The 17,517-nt window shown below is 40.6% G+C and overlaps 1 protein-coding gene across 1 annotated transcript; it reads left to right on the forward strand.

Annotated features, from left to right (window-relative positions):
• The first annotated feature begins 2,378 nt into the window (after nt 1-2,378).
• Nucleotides 2,379-17,514, forward strand: LOC141777705 (carbonic anhydrase-like). The gene is made up of 7 exons (XM_074652217.1): nt 2,379-3,043; nt 4,367-4,564; nt 6,813-6,931; nt 8,854-8,946; nt 9,101-9,163; nt 9,334-9,489; nt 15,475-17,514. The coding sequence occupies exons 1-7, from the start codon at nt 3,010-3,012 to the stop codon at nt 15,592-15,594; spliced, it is 783 nt and encodes a 260-aa protein (XP_074508318.1). The 5' UTR covers nt 2,379-3,009; the 3' UTR covers nt 15,595-17,514.
• Nucleotides 17,515-17,517: the final 3 nt, after the last annotated feature.

Consider the following 17,517-nt stretch of genomic DNA (forward strand, 5'->3'; position numbering starts at 1 on the left):
GCGGTGTGTGATGAATTGGGATGAGAACATGTTTGACCTCCTGTTATCTTGTGACCCAAGTGCCAGAGGAAGACAGTGAGTTGTGGATGAAAGTCCTGGCAAAAGCTAGTAAGTGACACTTAAAAGACACATTATTTCTCACTCATATGGGTTCCTATTTCAATACACACAGTGTATGTGGTGGGGTGAATCAAAGATTGGCTTCCTGATGAAGGGAAACGTTTCCCCTGCTCACCCTGTGAAGACCAGGTCAAAGACAAGCAGCCTCCAGAGCAAGAGCTTTTTCCACATTTGATTCAAGAAATTGATCTGATTGAAGTGAGAATAGCTTAATTCCTGGCCTACTATACCTATTTACAGTATATGTATGACCTATGTTAGATAATCAGAAATGAGAAGCAGTGAGTGTCACAGTTGTCTCTTATTGAGCCACAAGATGGCAGCAGATGTATTGAAAGTAGAGCTGCAGCAGACCTGGAGTTCTCTGGGAGTTTGTTCCAGATATGTAGTGCACAATGAAAATTAAATGAAATCTGCTTCTCCATATTTAGTGTGTTCATCTAAGTCCAAAGATGGCCATCACAGGGCTGTGGTGTAAAGGACAAAGGACTCAACTGTCTAGACCTGTGCTGGAGCCGATCCAAGCTGACATTGGGCGAAGGCGGGATACTCCCTGGACAGGTCGCCAGACTGTCACACTGCTCAAATCTGAATGTGTTATAGTGAAAAACTAACATTAACTAACACTAACATTTTTCTTTTTTCCCTGTTAAAAGGATCTTTTTGGTTAAATTTTTCCATATCCGATGAGAGGGTCGTACTGTAAAGGACAGAGGGTGTCGTATTCTATACAGATTGTAAAGCCCCCTGAAGCAAATTTGTGATTTTGGGCTATACGAATAAAATTGACTTGACTTGAATTGACTTGACTCTCGTCCATGAGTACATGCACGCTTCCTTTTGCACGGTGATAGGGTAGAAAGAAAATAGTTCCTACATGAAACTGCTCACAACAAGGTCTGTGGATTATCTTGAGTAACCGGGTCATGATTTCTACGATGATGATTTCATTGCTGTTGAGTTTTTCAAATGTCTTTTTTTTTGGTGCTTTCAGCACCACAAGCCGAGTGCCATTTAGGTCCATTATATTGGAGAGAAGGCAGCGATCTCTACGGCCGACATCTACTACACTCAGCAACTCACACCAGAACAATCTAGATTGATAAATAGCACTACTACTGTCCCTTTAAAGCTTCAGTAGGCAACAATTTTGTTTAGCATCACTGGGCTAAAATTCCATAATAACCTTTCAGCATATGTTCAGCATATATTATATTCAAGTGTTCTGAGAGAAAACTAGACTTCTGCCCCTCCTCATGGCTCTGTTTTCAGACTTTAAAAAATCTAGCCCGTGACAGGTGACATGAGACACAGGTCATTTCAGAGAGAGATCGTTCCTATTGGCTGTGCTCTGGCTGGTTTGGTATTTCCTCAACTGATCTCAACATGGCTGCCGGGTCACAAACTTTCTCATTTTACAGCTAAACAGTACACTACAAGATGTTTCTGAAAACATTTGAGGAGAGAAATAGGCATTACAGTAACAGAATAGTGATTAATTATAACAGAATATTGATTCATATTCGATCAGCGTTGCCTAGTTTGACCGTTTGGTCGGAGTTCACGAGTGAGAGAGAGAGAGAGAGATGCCATTAGGAGCACCGGAGGACACAGAGGAATATGATTTTTTTCAGATTACCTGTCTCATGCACTACTGTCAGGATATAGCGATTTTTAAAAAAATTACTTTTTAAAATCATATTTGCTCCAATCTCGCCAACTTCAGCTTTAAGGAGAGTGTCAGGGAGAGTTTGTTCAGATGGAAAAAAACATGTTGATTGGGCATTCTTTGCCTTAGTATTGTCAAAAAAGTTAAATTAGGGCTGTCTAACTCAAATTAGTTTTAACTAATTTCTTTAACGCATTATTGCAAGTTGCGATTTCGCAATTTTAAAGTGGTTCCTGTTCTGTCACCATGGATACAGTCACCTGGATAATAAATAAAAGTTCTTATTTTGATGACCGAGGCATCAGCTCATGATATGAAGAGCACATTTATATGATATTTATGTGTGTTTATCCACAATAGACATCAGCGGAACATATCACTGGAGAGAGTACGTCGCGCTTATTCCACCAGTAGCCAATGTGTAGAATAACCTGTGTGAGTTATGAAGAGAAGGGGTGTTTATTTTATTTTTTTACACTAAACCGTTTATTAAGTATAGGGCTAAACATGAATAACTATCAGTGAACCAGTTGGGAGGGTTCTGCTTCAGCCCTCAGGCCCCCATCATGTCTCTGTCCGGCCCTGCACAGAGCCACAGGACACGCACATCCCAGCATGCCGCATGCAGCCTTCATAATAAAGCCGTGCGCCAGGAACCGGATAACCGAGATCAATGAAGGCTGGCAAGAGCTGAAACGAAACATGTCGACTTCAGGATATTGCGACAAAATCCTCTGTGCCTTAGGCTCCGATTCTCCCAGAACCTGAACCTGGACTGATCCTGGAGCCGCTGAAACACTATAGATACAGTATGATGATGAATGTGTGTGGATGATGTGCGCGCATCCATTTCTGCTGGCAGCGGAGAGGATACACACCCACCATCGCATCTCTTCAATAATCTGCCTCTGAATATTACGGAGGAGAGGAGACAGGAGGAAAAGAGGAGAGGAGAGAGGAGAGGAGAAAGGAGGAGAGGAGAGGTCCAGGAGTGAAGAACGCCTCCATCGCGTCTCCGGATGGCTGCTCTGCTCCGTCCTCCTGACTGACCGGCCCGCTGAAGGACCGACAAGCCAAACCCACCGGTGGGACAGAGCCTATATAAAGCCCAGCAGCGGGTGTCTGTCACCAGATCATCATCATCATCCTCCTCCTCCTCTCCCGACCTGGATTAATCCTTCTTCTGTGTTCTCAGGATATAGCATCCAGTCTGAGTAGCCATGTCTCACGGATGGGGATACGGACCGTCTAACGGTGAGGATGATCTCTCAGCATCATGTACAGTATCCGACTGGAGGGTCGAGTTTCTCTGTAACAGGTTGGAAACATGTTGCTGCTGCTGCTGCCCCACTCTCAACTCAGATGTTCATCATCAGTGCAGACAGTATAGCCTGTATTGCAGTCCTCAGTAATAAATGTCATTACTTTGATAATTTACATGACCACATTACTTAAGCACACCTTCAGGGTAAAGGGTTGGCAGTTAAGTGAATAATTCAATGTTAAACTTACTCCACTGGTTAAACAGCAAATATTGTTCTTTTTAAATCCATAGCTACATGTTCACACTCATGGGCCAGTTATACTCTGGAGGTTGTGCAAAACATATGACAAACTTTTAAAAACTATGAACTGAGCCCACACACACTGCAACATAAAATGTATTGCTAAGTAATTTTTTTTACTGCAAAACCTTTACCGTTAATGGATTATAATTATTTTATTGGGGTATCATATGAAGGATCTGAACATAGCTTCTAATAACGCAACAGAAATGAGGAGAGAGAAAAGAATTATTACTTATCAGTGGTTCAATTTAAAGTACATTAATTGTATACTTTACTCAAGTAGTGAGGTACTTGTGCTTTACTTCCATTTTACTTTCCATTCTCCATTTTTTTTTATAGTTAAACTGTACTGCAGTAATAATACAATATCATGATCAAAGAGGCCGTTCTGCATATTGAATACTTTTACTTTTGATACTTTAAGTGCATTGTTTGTGATAATACTTCTACAGTTTTTATAACTTTTTGTATGTGTTCACCGTGGTACTTTTGTTTAAGTAAATAATCTGAATATCACTGCTGAGTAAACTTGAGTAGATTTTGCATCTGGAATTTTTATTATTTTTCAACTGTGGTATCATGTGAAGGATCTGAACATTGCTTCTAATAACACAACAGAAATGAAAATAGAATTATTACTTGCTATCAGTGGTTCAATTTAAGATACTTTTTTATAGGCCTATACTTTGCTCAAGTACAGTTGTGAGGTATTTGTACTTTACCTGAATAGTGCTGCTTAAACTTTAATGTAGTAGTAATAATACAATATCATGCTGAAAGATGCATGAAAGAGGCCATTCTGCATAATCAATACTTTTACTTTTGATACATTAAGTACATTTCTCTGATTCTGTACTTCTACTTACTTTTAGTGAGTATTTGTGCACTGCGGTATTACTACTTTTATTAAAGTAAATGATCTGAATATCAAGTGCCCCATACAGAACACAAAGCACTTGCTACTAACATATACTTATTTCCTATTTAATATTGTAATATGTATTTATAGGACCTGACAAATGGGGAGAAGATTACCCTGTGGCTAACGGGCCCAGACAGTCTCCCATCAACATTGTCCCCAAGGAGGCCCAGTTCGACCCCTCTCTGAAGCCTCTCAAACTCAAGTATGACCCCTCCAACGCCAGCGGCATCCTCAACAACGGACACTCCTTCCAGGTGGACTATGTGGACGACATTGACAGTTCCAGTAAGCACAGCTCAGCTCCTATAGTGTTAACACATAACATATACATCCATTCACCCATGCACATCTGTAATCTTAGTTGACCTTGTTTACATGTTTGTACAGCTGTTGCAGCAAATATTGTTTTGCTGCAACAGCTGCAACAACAAATATATTATATTTGATTGTATTATATCATATTATAATATATTCATTTCCAGTAAGTGTTAGTATTACAGTAGTAAACTTTATCTGACTCTCTTGTTTATGTCTCCACCCTGCTGTACAGTATGTAGTGTAGCAGATAAGAGCGTATCTGGAGGCCAACAGGATATCTGCACCACCTCACCCTGGTGCACTGACACTGCTTATCCAACAGTGCAAATCATGAAAGCATATCAATATGAACTGAATAAATTAAATATGACTTAAATTGTTATTATTTATGAAACATAAAGAAACAACATAGAATGTACAAATCTGGGTTTATTACAGCACCAAATATTGCCCAATATTTCAGCAGCAATGGTGGTAAAACAGAAGTTTGCATGAACTTTTGGCCGTTGCCATCTTGTTTTTTTGCAACCAGAAGTGACGTGAGAGGGTGGAGCTAAGTACAACCGAACACTGAATAAGACATTTTTAGGTGACCCTAAATGTTATAATTAACTTTCATGAGGTGAAAACACCCAGACCGGACAACGTCGTGGTAGCAACCTGTCAATCACAAGGTAGCCCCGCCCTAAAGCATCCCCTGCTTTATGGTCTATTTGACTGCAATTTGAACTCTCAAAACCACTGAGACTGTCCTCCCCCAAAAAACAACCCCATTGGTCGTTTGTACAAGCAGGTTATTACGACCCATATTAATGTATATTGTTAGGCGGTGACCTCTAGTGGCCGTAGTAATTATGACGGGAGCAAAAGCAGGAAGTCAGGTATAAAGAGCAAGGAGGTTGCTGTGGATGGATGGTCAAACAAACACAGGACTTTCACCCAGGAGGCCGCTGTTCCTGTACTGTGTGTAACAACAAGTCAACATTGAGTTTTTTTAACTTACGTAGTGTACTTGATCCTGCAGTAGGCAGAGTGTTTTTGGCATCATTGGACAGAAAAGTCTTTAATAACCTTTCAGCATATTGTAATTTAATTGTAATTTATTGGCTGTTCATTCAACGGAGGCAGCTCAATATCAATATTCTGTTATTGTAATGCCTATTTCTCTCAAATGTTTTCAGAAACATCTTGTAGTGTACTGTTTAGCTGTAAAATGAGAAAGTTTGCTCCGGCTGGTGGGCGGTGCTTGGTATTTCCTCAACTGATCTCAACATGATGGATCAGCACTGCCTAGTTTGACTGTTTGATCATGGTTTTGCGAGTGATTGACTGCTGCTCAGAGACGGGAAGGCTCCAGCTCGGCTCTGATTGGTTGGTTTCCTCCGGTCTGGGAAATCTTGCAGATGCCGTTAGGAGCACTGAAGGACCCTGGAGGACATAATTTAAGTTATGTTTATTAAAGTTTTTTAATGATATTTGCTCCATTTCTACCCACTGACTTACATCGCATACGTAACAGGTTAACTTATGTACGTAACTTAAGTTACGTAACAAACATACTTATTTTAACCCAAACCATGATCCTTTAAACCTAACCAAGTAGGCCACTTTTGTTATCCAAACTGCGACCAGCATAACCACGTGTTTAAAACGGCAATGGTTACGTTGAGGTTCGAGGACATTTCGATCTCCTGCCACCGGTGGGCACCGCTAATTTAGGAAATGCTAATTAGGAAACGCTCCTGTGGGTCATATTAGAGAGAGGGTAGGAACTAAACGACCTGTATATGGTCGAATGGGTTGGAGGACTTGTTGCATCACTGTTATTTTCTCAGACTTGATGAAGCTCCTACAGTGCCACTAAAGACATTATACAACTGTATATTCACAGGCTGCAGAAGTAGGCTACTAACCATGACCTTTACTGACCTTCAAATGGAGTGCCACTTTAAGAGATGTCACAGTGGTGGACATACTTCACTTCACTGATAGATGGTGTCTCGAAGGTGAAGTTTCACAGAACATGGTTCTCTGTGTTCTCTGGCTAGAATAAAGGAAATATACCATTTGAATTTGCACCTCTGATTGAGAGAACTAATGAAACCATGCTTTGATGAGCAGGAGCACTGCATAGATGTACTTCATTGTTAGTGTTAAATCTGTTTTTTCTTCCCTGAGTGTGTCTCTAATGATGCTGTTGTTTTGTTCTAACCAGCCCTGACGGGAGGTCCTATTTCTGGAACGTACCGTTTGAAGCAATTTCATTTCCACTGGGGAGCCAGTGATGACAGAGGCTCTGAACACACTGTCAACGGCATCAAGTTCCCCTGTGAGGTAAGACTGAAGCTACTATTGCTTCTGCTTACAACTTACAGTACGGTCACCATACAGGTCCTCACTTCATGTTGTGGAATAAACGGCTAGGTTGTGTGGCGGTCATGGTGGTACTATCCTGTCTTTGTCAAGAGAGGCTTACGTAACAAATGTGAAAGTAACACATCTGTTTATAATGGTTCTTTATATTTTTTATACACAGTATTTTTCAAAATCACAGGGGATTGGGAAGAGGACAGACACTGAAGTCATTAATTCTGTCTTCCTTTGAGGAATTCCTGGGGTTTACATTCCACAATTAAAAATGAAAATGGGTGATTAATTAGTTGGTTGATACCAGTATCTTTAGTCCCAATATATTCAAATATAACTATTTTTAGGCCAATGAATGAATAAATGAGGAACTTACTGCTTGCAGTGTGAAGAGGTTTTTAAGAGAAGAGCTTCACGTAGGGACACATAATTTATAGATAAGCACATAAAAACTTAAAAGACTCATGACCTGACTGTGGCCCTGCCACGAGGAAACTACAGCCAAAATGATATTCTCCTCACCAGCAAGGGTCTGCGTGACCTAAATTTCATCATCAGAGGGTGTATGCTTATGGTACGTGTCTACAGCCTCCGTCCTGTCCACGCTTCCCATTCATTTTCTATGTAAGCAGCCGTGCAATGCATTATGGTAGCGTGGCGGCGCAATTCGAGAGACGGGTCGTCACATTCGCCGCTCCTCATTTGCATAAAGTTGGGGTCTAGGCTACTTTATGCAAATCAGGGGCATTCGACGCGACTCGCCGCCTCTGGAAACTCCCTAGAAACTTTTAAACTAACCGTTATCGATCCAAAATAAAGACAGATTCAGCAACTGCATGGTTAAATGTGGCAGCCCATCAAGCGTCTAATGCTGTGAAGTGAGGCAATCCTCAGCATGGTTTCCACCCATCCGCGTTCTAAGAAAATGTCGGATGTGTGTGGACTGGCAAAAACCCTCGCAGATGCGTCAAGCATATAGACTGTGTGAAGAAGTGGACGTAATCACAGTGACCTCACCCATTGGTTTGTGGACTACTGTTTTGAAGCCTCGAGTTCGGCATTTTGGCCATCGCCATCTTGTTTTTTTGCAACGAGAAGTGACGCTAAAGGGTGGAGCTAAGTACAACTGAACGCTGTATAATATTTTTTTTAGGCGACCAAAAAGGTTATCATTAACTTTGATGAACTGATAACACACGGTGAAGGGTTAAAGACAAAAACACGGACAACTCCCAGACCAGACAACGCCATGGTAGTGACCTGTCAATCACAAGGTAGCCCCGCCCTAAAGCATCCCCTGTTTTATGGTCTATCTAACTCTAAATGGAACCATAATTTACTAAATGAACATCATTCTGTATTGATGAAGACTTGAAACTAGTGATTGAGACCATAAACTCATGTTTACAATGTTTACTGAGGTAATAAATCAAGTAAGAAGTAGGCTCATTTTCTCATAGACTTCTATACAATCAGACTTCTTTTTGCAACCAGAGGAGTCGTCCCCTGCTGGCTGTTAGAAAGAATGCAGGTTTGAGGCACTTCAGCATTGGCTTCACTTCTCAGACCTGGAGGTAACCCACTGGTCAACCATAAATAAAGCTTAACCAAGGCTTAAAGAGCAAGGAATGTGGTCCGATAAAGTCCTACATTATCACAAATGCTCCTCCCTCTCTATTCTCTCACACGTTTTTTGGACCTTTCATAACTACGCACAAAGACTTGCTGAACATAACACAGGCTTGACATTGCTTGCAATTGGCTGTCTCTTCAGATCACTGTCTCATTATTTGTATTGAGCTATTGCTCATGTTCAGTTTAGGATAAGATGACACACTGTCTGTAGCCTGTGCCTTAAAAGTCAAACTTTGCCTCTTTTTTCTTGTTAGCTTCACCTGGTGCACTGGAACACCAAGTACCCCAGCTTTGGAGAGGCAGCCAGCCAGTCTGATGGACTCGCAGTGGTCGGGGTCTTTCTCAAGGTGAGTCATCACTGAGGTCTGTGACTGCACTGCAGACCAGGGGTGGGAAGGTGCTTTAAGTATTCATGCCCTCCAAGGGATTATATAATAAAAATAATGAACAGTGTGTTTGAGTATTGTAAATTCAGCTGTGTGTATCTGTGTTGTGCTCCAGATTGGTGCTGCCAACCCCAGGCTTCAGAAAGTTCTGGATGGCTTGGATGCTATTAAGACCAAGGTAAAAACAACGTTCCCAGAGTTCCCAAAACATTGTTTAGCTGAAGATAAATGTGCTAATACTGTCTATGAACAGCAAGTTATACGTTTGGGAAACTAACAACTCCATTGTCATGGTTAACAATGAGTAACAATGGCTTCCTTTTCTTACTCCCTCTTTTACACCTGCAGGGAAAGCAGACCACCTTTGCTGACTTTGACTCAAAGACTCTCCTTCCTGGTTCTCTGGACTACTGGACCTATGATGGCTCTCTGACCACGCCTCCCTTGTTGGAGAGTGTCACCTGGATCGTCCTCAAGGAGCCGATCAGTGTCAGCCCTGCACAAGTAGGCTACTTAACTTGCTTCACATACTTACTCGCTTTACCTACGTATAATCAAAATGAGTAATTCCACCTGTTAAATTACACATTTTATGTATTAGCGGGGCAGTTAAGCATTACAATTGTGCATTTTGCGATAAAAGCAACACATTTGGCACAGATGTAGGTTTATGTATATGTTATGAAAAGATTTAGATATCAGGGCGCTGCAAATTTGCCTCCTGAGGACCATGGTAGCCATTTTTTCGAAATATTCCAAAATGTTGCAGAAAACTGATTTTATGACTCTTTAAGATTTCCAATGTGTGTTCAAGCTGATTAGATCAGATGTCAGAAGATCACAGACATGTTTTTCCCCCTCTTTATTTTTCAATGGTGCTTTTTAAAAACTCTTTAACTGAGAAAAATGAGAAAACCAAATAAAAGGAGCATGGTCACTTCAGGGTCAAACTTCACCCCCTTGTTTTCAGAAATTCAGTTGTTGCAGCAGTACAAGGACATAAATAAATACAGATAAGTTTAGAAGGTAAAATAAATAAATAATAGGTGGTACATTAACTAAAATAAGAATAGAATAAAAACAGAAACTATACAAGAGCATTTGGAGAAAAATGTCATGGTAAAGTCAGTGGTGCTGATAAAGTGACAGTGGTGTTATTAATAGCAGCAGAGTCAACAAGGCTATGTAAGCAGTGTACACCAGACTAATAATATATGATATGATTAAGTAAAATATATTTATTTAATTGAATAAATAAAGAAATGAATAAATAGGGAAAATAATTAAAAACAGGAATAAATGTAAACAGAAAATGATTAATTGGAGAATAATTGAATATGGAAATAAATTAATACAAAATTAGTAATTTGTCAAATGAATAAATACATTTTATTTATTTATTTTTCCTATTTTGTGCTTATTTATTTATTAACCTACACGTGTATTGATGATTGAGCCTTTCATTACTACAGTTCCTTCTTCATTATTTTAGTTATTTATTTATTGAGTCATTTATTTATTCATTCATTCATTTCTGCACTGTATAACAGAATAAAGTAACAAATGTATGTAGTATTGAACTTCATTTGCTAAGCCAAACGTTGAAACAACTGAACTGAAGCCACAGCTGGATTACAAACTAGATATGACTTAAATACATAGCTAGGGAGGTCAAATGTTCTGAGTGTTTCAGTGCAATTATATAGTACGTGTGTCTCTATGTGCATGAACGTGCGCTGCAGTAGCCGGTGTGTATTTGTGGCAGTCCTAAATACAGACATTTTTTCTTGGCAGCCCACCTGCTGGTATGTGGGTTGGACATGCTGCTTCGACACGGCTTTTCAATCATGTAGTCTGGTGAGACTGCTGCTGAATTCCCAAGTGGAAGCTGAAAGTGTTCAACTTCAAATGAGAAAATAAAAGGCGTGAAGTGTTCAGCCTCAGGGAGTCTGAGAGATCAGAATAAAGATTCAGTCAATTACTGCAGAGTTCCTCATAAATTTACAATATTTTCAAACACCCTCATACGGACTTTGATTTGGTAATCATCTCATTAAAGCTTCAGTAGGCAGAACGTTTTTGGCATCATTAGGCAAAAATTCCATAATAACCTTTCAGCATATTGTAATTCAAGTGTTCTGAGAGAAAACTAAACTTCTGCACCTCCTCATGGCTCTGTTTTCAGGCTTTAAAAAAATCTAGCCCGTGACTGGAGACTTTGACCAAACATAGGTCATTTCAGAGAGAGAGCGTTCCTATTGGCTGTTCATTCAACGAAGGCAGCTGTCAATCATTTGCGAACTCCGATCAAACGGTCAAACAAGGCATTGCTGATCAAACATGGATCAATATTCTGTTTGATCGGAGTTTGCGAGTGAGTGACAGCTGGTCAGAGACAGCAAAAGTCAAGAGTGTCAGGATATCTTGCTTTAGAGCAGGGTGTGTCTGAGCCTGGAGGGCCTTGTGTTTCACTTAGATTACACCGACTGCCTGTATCTCCAGTGGGCAGTCTGCGCTCTATCTCTTTACATGATTAACATTGCCCACTGTACCTTCATGAGACATAAAACCCACGTGGGCTTTTTCCCCTAAAGGGTAAATGCTCAGTTTTACCTCCCTAGATAAACAATAGATGTAGCCTACAACTAGATGTGTTTATATGAAGAAATATTCCCTTTCTGCAAAGTAGAAATGAAGCCACGGATGATAATATACAGTGCAGAACATACTTTGTTGTGTAGTGCAAGCATTGCTGAGAGAGCCTGCTGAGGGAAATTAAATCAAGCTCACCAGCTAGCTAAAGGCTAAATGGCTCCCCGAGGAGATGTTGTTTACGCCACACTGCTGCTTTAGTCGTTTCACTCACACACACACTCACACACACACACACACACACACACACACACACACACACACACACACACACACACAAATACAGCCAGGTGTTTTACAGTCACCATTCCCCCCTAACATGTACACTTGGTTCCAGTAGCTCAGTGTTCAGAGATTTGATTTGCAGAGGGAAATGAAAACTGTTTCAATTGTTGGATAATTCCCTCATACATCTTAATGTGCAATACGGGACTCAGTGTCAGTAGGGCGGTGTTTTGCACCACCATGTGTAAGTGGGAGATAACAACCACAGCAGGAGGCCCTGTATAACACTGGATTGATGACATACTGGAAGAAGTGAAGCAGCTCATTGCATTCAATTCCACATTTCTTCTACTTTAAAATGATCCAGGTAATGTTCCCCTGCAGTAGTAGAGCAAACAGTATTTGCACTTTGATTTGGCCCACTGAGGTTACAAGAGCTCATCGGGATGTTTCATCATTTTTTTTCTAATGCAACACTCAAATTTGCAAAGAATGGACTGTGGCCGCTGATAGCACCATGAATTGTGCATCACTTGCAACTGCCATCTGCCCCGCCTCATGGTCTGATTCACAAAAGATATTATGCTAATGATGTTACAGAGCAGAGTCAGGGAGTCAACCTGAGCCAGACACACTCTGAGAGGATACAAGCTCAGGTTATATAGACCAGGCTCGGGTCGGACTCCGGCTCATTTAACTCCTCTCCTTTCATTGTGATAATGAACACATATGCAAGTTTGTGAAATAATACATCATTAATGAGGAAAACATTTATTACATTCTATTATTTTATTCTTTTTTTTTTTTAGACATTTGAGCGGGGCTGCAACTAACGATTATTTTTCATTGTCAATTAATCTTTTCTCGATTAATCGATTAATTGTTTGATCTATAAAATGTCAGACAGTGTTTCCCAAAGCCCAAGAAGACGTCCTCAAATGTTTTGTTTTTCCGAAACTCAAATATATTCAGTTTACTGTCACAGAGGAGTAAAGAAACCAGAAAATATTCACGTTGAAGAAGCTGGAATCATGGGGATATTAGCTAAAGAGACCAAAACAGTTTTTTTTGTACCAGACTGTAAACATGTTTATTTCTGCTGTAAAGTTGGTCATTTTAACATAGAGGTCTATGGGGATTGACTCCCTTTTGGAGCCAGCTTCAAGTGACCATTTGGTGAACTGTTTTTGTCACCTCTGTGTTGGCTTCATTCTTCAGCCCTGGAGGTTGCCGCTTGGTGTGAACAGCCTGTAAGGGTATAACCCTTTGCAGCAGAGTGGCAAAGCAGCAAGGCAGATCCATCATGCTGTCAAACAGATTGCAAGAGCTGCATGAGTACAGAGCCCATTCCAGGACACAGGTTCATTGATTTAAACCAAAGACTGTATATAAGAAGTGGACGTAGTCACCGTGACATCACCCACTATGGTTTTGAGTCCTTGAGTTTGGCATTTTGGAAATCGCCATGTTGGTTTTTGGCCTTTGCCATCTTGTTTTTTTGCAACCATAAGTGACACGAGAGGGTGGAGCTAAGTACAACCGGAAAACATTTCCAGGTGACCAAAAATTGTATAATTGACTTCCATGAACTGAAAACACACTGTGAAAGGGTTAAAGTTCTAAGATGACAACATGGACAACGCCGTGGTAGCAACCTGTCAATCACAAGGTGCCCTAAAGCATCCCCTGCCTTATGGTCTATTTGACTCTAAATGGGACCATAATTTACTAAATGAACATCATGCTGTTTTGAAGAAGACTTGAAACTAGCGATTGAGACCATAATCTCATGTTTACAATGTTTACTAAGGTAATCAATCAAGTGAGAAGTAGGCTCATTTTCTCATAGACTTCTATACAATCAGAGGAGTCGCCCCCTGCTGGCTATTAGACAGAATGCAGGTTTAAGACACTTCGGCACTGGCTTCGCTTCTTAGACCCGGAGGATGCAGCCTGATTTAAACTCCAACACCTCCCATCTGACACCTGTCATTTGGTAATTCTACTGTCTTGCCGGTGATGATGGGTTTATACAAGTTAGAAACATATGATATTCCAGTTAATGCAAACATTACATTTCAGCTACTGCTAATGTGACCATGTGTCCATGGAAACCAGATCTTTTTTTTTTTTTTTTTTTTTTTTGACCTTTATTTAACCAGGTAAAATCAATTGAGAACCAATTCTCATTTACAATGATGACCTGGCCAAGAGGCAGTAGCACAGTCCACACAAGTGACACAAACAGCACAGATACAATACAGTATGACAAACACATGAGAAAATGGCTAAAAACAGCATAGGTAAATTAATAAACACTATGTACAAAAAAAGGCGGATTACTGGATGTTCTTTGTAAAAATGGAAGAGAGAGAGAGAAGTGAGGGCTGGTCAGCAAGTACAGCAGTCAACTATGACTTGTTGCAGCTTTTGTTTGAACATGTTGAGAGAGGTGAGAGCTGTTAGTTTGAGCGTGTTTTGTAGTGAGTTCCAGTCATTTGCAGCGGCAAAATGAAAGGAGTTATGACCAAACACAGTACGGACTTTTGGAATGATGAGCCTAATGAAGTCACTGGATCTTAAACGGCGATTGCTGTCGGAAATGTGCAGAAGATTGGAGAGGTAGCGAGGGTTCATTCCCAAAATGGATTTGTAGACCAAGAGCAGCCAGTGTTGTAGCCGCCTGGTGTGAAGGGAGGGCCAATCCACCAATCTGTAAAGATCACAGTGGTGGGTGGTGAAGGGTGCACATGTGGCAAAACGGATTGCTGAGTGGTGGAGTGTGTCCAGTTTTCTGAGGGTGGTCTTTGATGCCATTTTATAAATTATATCGCCGTAGTCAAATAGAGGAAGGATGGTCATTTTCACAAGGGTGAATTTGGCAGAGTGTGTGAAGGAGGCCTTGTTTCGATACAGGAAACCCAGTCTAGCTTTGACTTTAGCCAGAAGGTTATTGATGTGTGTGTTAAATGAGAGAGATGAGTCCAACCAGAAGCCAAGGTATTTGTAGGAGCTGACAAACTCCAGCTCCGAGCCATCAGCACTGTAGATCTTGGGAGGGCTGGGGATGATGAGGTTTTTCCGGTCAAACAGCATACATTTGGTCTTTTTGGAGTTGAGGAGCAGGTGGAGGTTGTGGAAAGACTGTTGGATGGAGTTGAGGCTTTGTTGAAGAGTGGACACAGCAGAGTGGAGTGAGGGACCAGCTGAATATATGATGGTGTCATCAGCATACAGATGAATCCAGGAATTTCTAGCAGCTTTGGCTACATCGTTAATATAAATGGAGAACAAAATAGGGCCTAAGATGGAGCCTTGAGGCACACCTTTAGAGATGGTAAGAGGTTCAGACATGATGTTTTCGGTCTTCACCCGCTGGACACGATCAGCCAGGTAGCTAGCAAACCAGTTGCAACATCTACTGGACAAGCCAATGCTGGTAAGTCTTTGCAGGAGAATGTTATGGTTGACCGAGTCAAAAGCCTTGGCTAGGTCTATAAAGGCAGCTACACAAGTCTGTTTGTTGTCCATGGCGGTGATGACGTCATCAAGGACCTTCAGTGTAGCGGTGTATCTTAATTATCTTCCTCCTCGTCTCTTCTTCCTCATTAGATGGCCAAGTTCCGCAGCCTCCTCTTCACCGGAGAAGGAGACGCTCCATGCTGCATGGTGGACAACTACCGGCCTCCTCAGCCTCTGAAGGGCCGTCAGGTCCGCGCCTCCTTCAAATGAACCCTCCTTCATCTTCATAGCTTCCTTGCCTCCCCTTGCTCATCCTTCCCTCCTTTTCCCGGACCTTCTTACTCCCATTTTTTTCTCTCCATGCAGTCTTTACTCAGCTTATATTAGCCCTATTGACTTGAAAAGTACAGCTTACACTTTCTATGACATAGACTAACTGGATGTATCTTGAATTAAAGAACTTTGAGTATTTTTTTAAGCTTTGACGCTATTAAGACCCCATTCACACTTGTTATTTCTAGTGTTCCTATGCAGATAAAATCCAGATGATATTTAAGACACTTTGATCTACACTGATATGTGTCTCTGTTGGTCAGATCACACATCTGATTACAATCCATCTAACCCAGGGTGGGAGATAGGGGGGTGGTGCACCTGAATCTGTTTGGACACATGAAGTAAGAGTATGAATGGGGTCATAGATTGTGCATGTGTGTGCCACTCATACAATATTATATACACATTTTCCACATGGTCAGACACTGCCTTGTCACAGAAAAAGGTAGCCTAAGAATGTTAGTCTATATCAGCTAACACAGGTAGCCTACCAATGGACCAGGGATCTACTGAAATTGTCACAAATACTAACAATGGGACAGGAATTCTGGCCCCTGATCTCTTTTTGTTTTTCTCTGGCCTCACTATAACTAATAATCTAATCTATTTTCTTATTCATAGTGTCTATTGATGTCTGCTTTATCCTAGACAGACATTCTAAAAGTAGAACTTTTGTTTGTGTTATTATAGGAAATTGTAATATGTATAACAATTTCAAACAACAATAATGTACTTTTTGTTAGCACTAATGCAGTGAAGTAAAAAATAAAGACAAACTACTGAGGCAGCTGTATATTATAGGATGATGTGTGCTATTTAAGCAGTATCCGATGTGGATGTAGGCCTAAATTACAAGCAGGGATATTTATCAGAAATAAAAAATAATAATAATTCCACCGTACTTTTTAATATATGAATAATATGCTTTGCCTTTTCTGAAAGCCTTCATCGACTTTCTTTGCTTCTTTGCTTCTATGCATTCCATTGTGTTGTGACTTGTGCTGCAGACAGCTGCTCAGATTGTTAAAAATGTTTTTATTGATGCCTCATTGTGTCACAAAGTGATCGTGCTGAGTTTGGGGCCTTTTTCAGTGTTGACCGTACAGCTGTGCACTGTGGCCACCACCCATCAACTGGCACTCTTATACACGTAGGTTTTTAGACTTACGATCACCTCATGATGGTAATGCTATGGAATGTTCCAGTATGTTGTGAAAGACAGTCCTACTTAGTATTGGCTGATGGTACGGCCTGAGACCATGTCCACACTAATTTTGTTTCTATTGGGCTTCCATCCAAATGGAGCTTTTTTTGGCAAAAATTTGCCAGAACCCCACTGAGACATCTACATTACTGTGGTCATGGCTCAACTCACTCTATCAGTGGCTCAACAGTACAAGTGTCACTCCATTTTCTTTATAAAAAACTATGACAACTGAACTACCTATCACCACAGTGCATTAAACATTGCCTTCAAGACTTGTGTAAGACAGAGCTGTTAAGTTGGAAAGAATTGGAAAGATCAGTTTATGACTCTACATTACCACCCGCTACACTATCAACATATAGGTCATAGAGTGTTTCATTAAATTCTCAATCATTACTCCATCTAACTAAACTGAGATCAATGGCAGATATTCATAAGAGACCAGCGCAATGTTACTTATTAGCTTTTATATCAATGTTATAAAACAATCAGTTTTCAGAGTGTGGCTTTAGTGAAACTGCTGTAACCTTTTTAAAGTGTGTCACTCAAATCTGCTGTCACATTACAGATGGAAAAAAAAATTTTTTTGTGAATCTTTCATGTCATAATGAAAAATTAATGTTATCAATAAAAACTCATAACTTGCAGAT

The sequence above is a fragment of the Sebastes fasciatus genome, chromosome 11, assembly GCF_043250625.1.
Source record: "Sebastes fasciatus isolate fSebFas1 chromosome 11, fSebFas1.pri, whole genome shotgun sequence".
Lineage (NCBI taxonomy): Eukaryota > Metazoa > Chordata > Actinopteri > Perciformes > Sebastidae > Sebastes > Sebastes fasciatus.